At 45.1% G+C, this 8,112-nt stretch overlaps 1 protein-coding gene across 1 annotated transcript; it reads left to right on the top strand.

The window, feature by feature from the left end:
- Nucleotides 1-5,603: 5,603 nt before the first annotated feature.
- Nucleotides 5,604-6,374, top strand: LOC119298018 (peamaclein-like). The gene is made up of 2 exons (XM_037575567.1): nt 5,604-5,793; nt 5,901-6,374. Exons 1-2 carry the CDS (start codon nt 5,703-5,705, stop codon nt 6,092-6,094), a joined length of 285 nt encoding a protein of 94 aa, XP_037431464.1. The 5' UTR covers nt 5,604-5,702; the 3' UTR covers nt 6,095-6,374.
- Nucleotides 6,375-8,112: the final 1,738 nt, after the last annotated feature.

Below are 8,112 nucleotides of genomic sequence, written 5' to 3'. Positions count from 1 at the left end.
TTACTAGATGACTCGGGGGTCTGGAAGGAAGATAAGGAGTTGAAGGATTACATCACTGGTTATTTTTCAAAACTATTCACGTCGGAAGTTCAAACAACCAAACCAAGAGGTTTTGTCCCTTGTTCATAGGAGAGTTTCCATTGAGATGAACAATGATCTTTTAGCCCCTTACACTGTCGAAGATGTTCACAAGGCGTTGTTCGATATTGGGGGCCTAAAAGCCCCAGGTCCAGATGGTCTACATGCTATCTTCTATAAGAGATTCTGGCCCATGCTAGGTGATGACCTGATAGAGGAGGTGCTGCAAGCAATCAATACATGTACCATCCCGGTCGGTTGGAACGATACTGCAATTGTGATGATTCCAAAGGTTAACTCACCGGAAAAGGTAACCCAATTTAGGCCAATAAGCTTATGTAATGTGGTATATAAAATAATTGCAAAGATGGCGGCTTCTCGTTTAAAGGTCTTCCTGCCAGAGGTTATCAGCCCCACTCAAAGTGCCTTCATGCCTGGCAGACTCATCACGGATAATATTCTAGTAGCTTATGAATGTTTTCACACAATCAAGAATAAGAGAGAAGGTAGAGAAGGTCTGTGTGCTATAAAACTTGATATGCACAAAGCTTATGGTAGAATAGAGTGGCCTTTCCTAAAAGAAATTATGTTGAGACTAGGCTTCCGTCAAGAATGGGTGAACTTATTATGTAATGCGTCTCAACAGTTGAATACAGAGTTAGGATTAATACCAAGGAAAGTGAGAGTTTCAAGCCTACAAGAGGCTTGCGACAGGGTGACCCGTTGTCACCATACCTTTTCTTGTTGTGTACCGAAGGCTTGAATGCCCTACTGACACATGCGGAGGAAAATGGAAAATTCCCAGGTGTAAGAGTAGGTAGAGACGCCCCACCGATAATAAACCTTCTTTTTGTGGATCATTCATTGATTCTTATGAAAGCCAACAAACAAAGTGCGGAAACTCTGAAAGTTGCGCTCAATCTATATTGCGAGGCATTGGGACAATTAGTTAGCGTTGAAAACTCCAGTATTTTCTTCAGTCCCAACACGAAGGTGGAGATTACAGCACAACTTTGCACAACACTGAATATAATGACGGAGGCCCTTAGTAATAAATATATAGGTCTGCCAAAGAATGTGGGGATAGATAAAATAGACTGTTTCCAATTTTTAATTGAGCGTGTTGTCAAGAGAATCAGTGGCTGGAAGGAAAAATTACTATCTACCGGGGGAAAGGAGATCCTGCTCAAGGCTGTGATCCAAGCCATACCTACTTATGCAATGTCAGTCTTTAAAATTCCTTTAAAAATTGTAAAGGAATCATCGACGCGATAGCGCATTTCTGGTGGGGAGACGAGGAGAATAAGAAGATTATGCATTGGATGTCCTGGTGGAAATTGTGTGTTCCTAAAAGTCAAGGAGGAATGGGATTTCGTGATATCCACTGTTTTAATTTGGCGTTACTCGCCAAACGGGCATGGCGTCTGTTGGATAATCCTGATTCCTTATGCGCTTCTATCGTACGGGCAAAGTATTACCCCGATGGTGATCTGTTAAATGTGAAGTTAAAGAAAGGCTCTTCCTTTACATGGCAAAGCATCATGGAAGGCACAAATACACTAAAACGTGACTATATTTGATGAGCAGGGAACGGACACAACATAAATATTTGGAAAGATGTCTGGATCCCAAACTATGCAACTAGAAAAATTATAACGCCTAAGGGAGGTAATATGTTAACTAAGGTAGGTGATCTCATTGATCTTGCTTCTAATAATTGGGATGAATACCTGATTGAACAAACTATGTGGCCAATTGATGTACAAAGGATTCTTTCAATTCCCCTACTGCAACATGATATGCAAGATTTCATTGCCTGGAATTATACAAAAAATGGTATTTTCTCAGTTCGATCAGCCTATTTTATGGAGTGGGATCACCAGTATGGAACCAAACTAAAACACTCTAATGGGATGGGGCGAACCGCACTTAACCCTATTTGGAGTAAGATATGGAAGTTAGCCTGTCTGGCACAAGTTAAAATTTTCGTATGGCGTACGCTACATGGTACAATCTCATGCCAAGTTACACTAGCAAATAGACATATGAAGGTTTCACCCATCTGCCCCCACTTGCTCGGAGAGCTTAGAAGATACAAAACATATGCTCTTCCACTGTAGTAAAGCAAAGGAGGTCTGGAAAAGGCTGGGGATGGATGATATTATTGATAACGCTTGTGAAGTGGACCGTGCGGGAGAGGCGGTGTTGGAGTATCTACTACTCCTACCAGATCAAGATTTGTGGATATTGGGTTACCACATTGTACGTGAGATGATTGCTATTTCAGCATGGTATATATGGTGGAAAAAAAGAAAGTTGGTACACAGTGAGAAAACTCAAAATGTAACTCAGATCTCAATGGGGATTCTTGCTCTGACCAAATTTTTTGTTAATGCATTATCCCCCAAGGCATCGATGAAAAAGGAGAGTTGTTCTTGTCCTCCAAGAGGTTTCGTTAAACTTAATTTTGATGCTTCTTTTGATCATGATCTTCTTAGGGGCTCCATGGGAGCAGTCCTTCGAGAGGACAAAGGCAGGCTCATAGCTAGAGGGAATGAGAAAATAGATTTTTCCGCGGATGTGTTGATGGCGGAAGCTTTAGCTCTAAAATTCGCTCTAACACTGGCGCAACGGGCGGGATGCAATCGCCTTATTATAAATTCGGATAATATGGAGGTGATTGATACTATGAATGATGGAGGACAGTTGGCGTGTGCGGCGGCAGCAATCTTCGATGATTGTTTTCATTATGCTTGTGATTTTGCTACTACTAGATTTGAGCGTTGTAACGGGGAAGCAAATAAAGTAGCTCATGAGCTTGCTAGATTAGCTAGATTTTTGTTGACTTCCGATTCGTTTGAGGAGCCTTAAATGAATTTGTAATGATCCTCACAAACGATGTACTACTTATTACAAATGAATAAAGTAGAGTTTTCTCAAAAAAAGTCTTACCTCCTCCTTGATAAGGTTGAGAAATATTAACGGAAGACCCTAGCGTTGCGCTCGTTCCAAATTGCCCAAGTGACAAGCATTATGAGGGAGGCCATTGCTTTTCTATTCGGAGAGCTATCACCGGCGCACTTACTCCACTAGTCCTCAATGGAGTTGTCCAGATGCCAAGAGGAGGTATCAATGTAGTTAAGGTGGAGCCAGTCTTTAACCAAGTTCCAAAGCCTCAAGGTGAATAGACAATTGTAGAGCAAGTGAGCGCCGAATTCTTGAACCCTTTTGCAAAGCGGACACAACCCACAATTTGGCCAACCTGTCCACGGTCCAAATCCGATTTTGGATGGATAGCCAATCAAAAAATTTGACCTTTGATGGCACCCAAGCCTTCCAAACCATGAAGTCCAAAGGGGATAGGATCCTCCCTAGGAATCGAGCCCTATAAGCCGAGGCCGCGGAGTAGTGCCCACTCTCTGTATGCTTCCACAAAATGTCATCTTCCCGTTGGTCATCGATGTGGAAATCATTAATCAGCATCCACAGGACAAAGAATTGTTGGATGTGCTAAACGGAAACAATGGTGGCGGGGCTAATCTTGGAGATCCAAGTGTTCTCCCGAACAGCCTCACACCCCTTCCAATTTTTCCTCGTGGAGGCGTCATGGATGAGCAGGGCGATGTCCATAGGCTTACGCCCAATAAGCCAAGGGGAACCCCAAAAGAGGTTTTTTGTGCCATTGCACACGGTGATGGTGGCGGATGCATAAAAGAAGTTTTAAGTCCTCATCATCACATGGGTTTCCCATGCCCATCCACAATTTGGTTGGCTCCTTCCATTTGTACCACGGCCGTCGAAGACGAAGGGCACGAGCAAATTTGTCAATTAAGCACACTGAGGGCCCCATACTCAAGTGACCGACATACAACCTCCCAGGTCACCTTACACTTCGCTCTGGTAGTCTTATCTGATCCGGAGCAAAGGAAAGCTTTCTCCAGTTTATTGGCATATTGAAGCGTGCTTGCTGGAACGGTGAGGGAAATGATGAAATAAATCATTTGAGAAGTGAGGACGGACTTGACGAGTGCGGTGCAGCCAATGGTGGTGATGTTGTTGCCATCCCAAGGGACAAGCTTTCCAGCATTGAACACATGCTTTTAAGTTTTATAAGTAAGTCCAAGGGGCAAGCTTTCTGCATTTTGGGTTACAGCTAGCTCCCGTGGGAAAGCGCTTGTAGTATAAGTAATCCCAAGGGACAACGTTTTTAGTCATCTATGACACTACTACTATGTTACTTTGCACTATGAAGATAGTAACTTAGACTAGTGTCATATATATGACACTAGTATAAGTTACTTCCCACTATGACCAGCCTAAGTAATTTCTGTGTGCCACTGCTAGCTACCAGTTCGCCACATAGGCCATTAATAAATAAATGAGCAAAAACAGAGTGAGTTTCCTTTCTGTCTTTGAGCGAAAAGAAGAGCAAACAAGTCCCAAGGCCAAAGCTTTTCAGGTGCAAGCTCACTGAATTCTGATAGTAGTTTTAACATGGTCCCTCGCACCTCGGAGAGAAGTAAAGGGTAAAGAGTAGATCTATTACATGGTGGCGCCAGGTAATTAGCATGTGTAAATTAAGAAGGCCGCAACCAGTCACCTCTTGCCTCGGGCAGAATATCCTCCTCCCAAATCTCTCGTCGAATCGTTGGAAGAGAAAATTATGTGTGGTGGTGGGGGGGGATTATATGAGACCAGGTCTCACGGTTAGCAGGTGAGACCCGTCCTAATGGATGACACGTGGCATTCACAAATCACAAAAGCATCTAATTTCTCTCCCCCCTGATTTTAAGTGGGGGGTGAGGGATGCTTTGAGATTTATGAATACCACGTGTCATCTATCAGGATGGGTCTCGCGTGAGACCTGGTCTTATAGAATTCTTTTCCGTGGGGAGGGGAGGGGATCTCTTCCTGAGTTTCTCGTTCCACGGCAAAAAATAATTAATCTCGTGTCATGTTGTTCTGCTTAACCATGTTTCTTTTGTTTTATGAAGTTCGTCGTTTTACTTAACCATGCTAATCACTATGATGGCTGTCTCGTTTGTTCTATGATGTTTGCCATTTTACTTAACCATAGAAGTAACTATTAGTACGTTATAGAAAGAACGAAATTGTTCCAAATTAATCTCATGTCATGTTATCCTCTGGTATTGTAACATTCTCATGTAAATTGTGGCATTTAATGGCTTTAATCACATAAGTTAGGCACGCAATAAGTTCCTTCTTCTCCGTTTTAATCACATAAATTAGAAATGCAACAGTTTCATTTTCCTAAGACGCTCTAATATATGCTAGTAGAGTAATATTTTTACGATTTTCCTTTTTCTGATACTTACCAAATATAAGCAGTCAGTAACCTATTACCTCATTTAAACAAAAAAAAAAGTAACCTATTACCTCTCGTGGCGTTCATTCTTGACCCTTGGATTAAAAATAATGAACGGTCCAAAATAGTTGTGGCCATTCCAAGATCTGTCAAGCTTTTGGGCCCTATAAATAGCCCCAAATGCCCCAAGACACTGGTACCAACTCACTCCTCCAGCTCCCTACTCTCAAGGCTCAAGCTCACACCAACCAGCAGGCAGCAGCGCTCTGCCAGAGCCAAGAACCTCAAGCACACCACAATGAAGCTTGGCCCCACCGCCACCACTGTGGCTCTCCTCCTTGTCCTCCTCTTAGCGTCCTCGTCTCTGCGTGCCGCCACGGCTGGATCAGGTCAGTTCAGTGATGTGTTGATGCTGTATGTATCGCCATTATGCTGAAGTTCTTCGGCCCTTCCCTGTGTTGATGTTAACCGTGGTGGTGCGTGTGCTCTTGAGCAGCGTTCTGCGACGGCAAGTGCGGGGTGAGGTGCTCCAAGGCGAGCCGGCACGACGACTGCCTCAAGTACTGCGGGATATGCTGCGCCGAGTGCAACTGCGTGCCGTCGGGGACGGCCGGCAACAAGGACGAGTGCCCCTGCTACCGCGACAAGACCACCGGCCACGGCGCGCGCAAGAGGCCCAAGTGCCCATGATCCACCACCACCCTCCAGCCACCCTCCGCCGCTGATGGCGCCTGCCTAGCATGTACCTGAACTTCATGCATCCCTATCAATCATGTCGTACTATGTCGCGGATCACCACTATATATTATATGCGTGTAAATCATGATCTTGAGCGTCCGGTGCATGATCCTACTGTGTGTTGATAATGCATAATGCTGGCCTAGCTACTGGTTTGCCGGCAAAAATGTCGCTGTGCTGTAATAATGAACCATCATGCATCAGTAAAGTTTGTCCAGTAATTTCCTTGTTCTTTTCTGTTTTCTATGGGTAAATGTAACGAGCAAGAGTGGTGTGTTGTGTGTGAGCATAGTTTGAGGGAGGGAGCATGAAAGGGGCACGCGATCGATGTGCGTCGGTGCAAGACAGCGAGCGCGATGGGATGGGGCCTTGCTCCGTTCAGTTACTCCTCGTCTGAAAGCAGCGGTACGAACTGAATGTGACGCGTCAGGGATTGAGTTATTTCGTCCACCGCCCTCGCTGAGTCAGTGGACTGAAACTGTGCTACAATCAATGGCGGAGTTGATGGCTTTGCTCGGCCTGTTGCGGTGCGAGTTCCCGTGGCCGGCACCGGAGTGAAGCTCGGATGGGAAAGCCGTGGGATCCAGTGTCGGCTGTTTGTCCTCGTCCCGGTACAGAAGCACTTCCGGAGACGACTTTTACTCGCCCAGTGTTGTTACTGTTTTTCACCGTGGATGATTGAAAATTTACCGAGATGGCAGCACGATTAATGCATGACTGGAAGGATGAAATCTGAGCTTGGCAGGTCTGTTTAAGGTTTTGGCACCAAATGGCCTGTTGCGGGTGAAAACTTTTGACCTCGCGAGATTTGCCGTTGATGCACTACGCTACACAACGTGTATAGGGCGTGTTTTGTTGCTCGCACTAACTCTAAACGGGCTCAGTGGATACAAAAAGAGCATATTTGATTGTTCATGTGAGGTGTTGGTCCGTATGCGCATGAAACTCAAAGCGCCCCATATCCTCGCTCACTGGGAATTCTTGAATCGATCGTTTTCGTGGAGCTGGACTGAGGCGAGCGCAAGAGGGAAACAACATGGGGAGCACGCACGGAGCTGGCACGAGACGAAAATCTGCAGCCGTTGTATGGCGTGAAATACGTTGTCACACTCCACTTTACTCGTTCACCTCTGGCTAAAGGACAAAGTCAACCTCAGTTCTCTGAAACGGCGGTAGTGTGGACCAAGATCTGCTAGCATCGGGACATGCTACTCTCCGTCAGCTACACGGCCTGCTCGTCCCCTTCGTCGTCGTCTCCGTTTCGTCCTCATCGTCTGCCATGGAGATAAGCACCATACAACCACCCTTCATCCTACCATTGTTTGGTTGTTGGGCAAGGTGTAGGATCGATTTCGCCGTTACTCACTGCAACATCGATTTCAATAGGAACGAATGGATGAAGCTACTAGCTCAAGCATCAACACTCATAGTTGCGATTCGGTCCTAAGTAATGTTGGTACATAAGAGAGCGGTTCGTCAACGTTCCAGGCATGTGATCAGCTATGATCCAATTTTAGTCCAATATAGGATAAGATTGACGAATAAAACTACATCTATAAACGTAACGATGCAGCAGTGATGGACCTAGAAATAAAATGTAGAGTGTGCACACTTTTAAAAAACAATGAGATCTATTTCAATTGGCTTGGATGGGCCATGGAAATCAGCTAATTTTTACATGGTAAAAAAATATGTCCCAAAATTCTAGTGTGCCATGGCCCACCCGCTAGGTACGCCACTGCGATGTAGAGGCTGTGAACATGCTTCAAGTAAAAAGTGCCCCTTTTGTCACGCTTGTGGGGACGTTTACGAAGAGTGGGTTGCTAAAAGATAGCATCCATGCCTATGTGAAAGAGCAAGTAGCAATCGAAAATGCTTAATGGTGGACGAGCACTCTGCGGACTTTATCCTGGCCGCCCCTTATCTCCATTCAGCCGATCATGCCCGGTATTCTGGCATGTTGTCCCCCC

The sequence above is a fragment of the Triticum dicoccoides genome, chromosome 5A (assembly GCF_002162155.2).
Source record: "Triticum dicoccoides isolate Atlit2015 ecotype Zavitan chromosome 5A, WEW_v2.0, whole genome shotgun sequence".
Lineage (NCBI taxonomy): Eukaryota > Viridiplantae > Streptophyta > Magnoliopsida > Poales > Poaceae > Triticum > Triticum dicoccoides.
The sequence above is the reverse complement of the archived record's forward strand: the minus strand, read 5'-3'. Positions and strand labels throughout refer to the sequence as shown.

What these genes read in the sequence shown, in the direction of transcription:
- LOC119298018 (XM_037575567.1), top strand. Translation starts at nt 5,703, where the DNA reads ATGAAGCTTGGCCCCACCGCCACCACTGTGGCTCTCCTCCTTGTCCTC. An exon ending in TGCCGCCACGGCTGGATCAG is followed by an intron (nt 5,794 to 5,900) that starts GTCAGTTCAGTG and finishes GCTCTTGAGCAG; the next exon opens with CGTTCTGCGACGGCAAGTGC.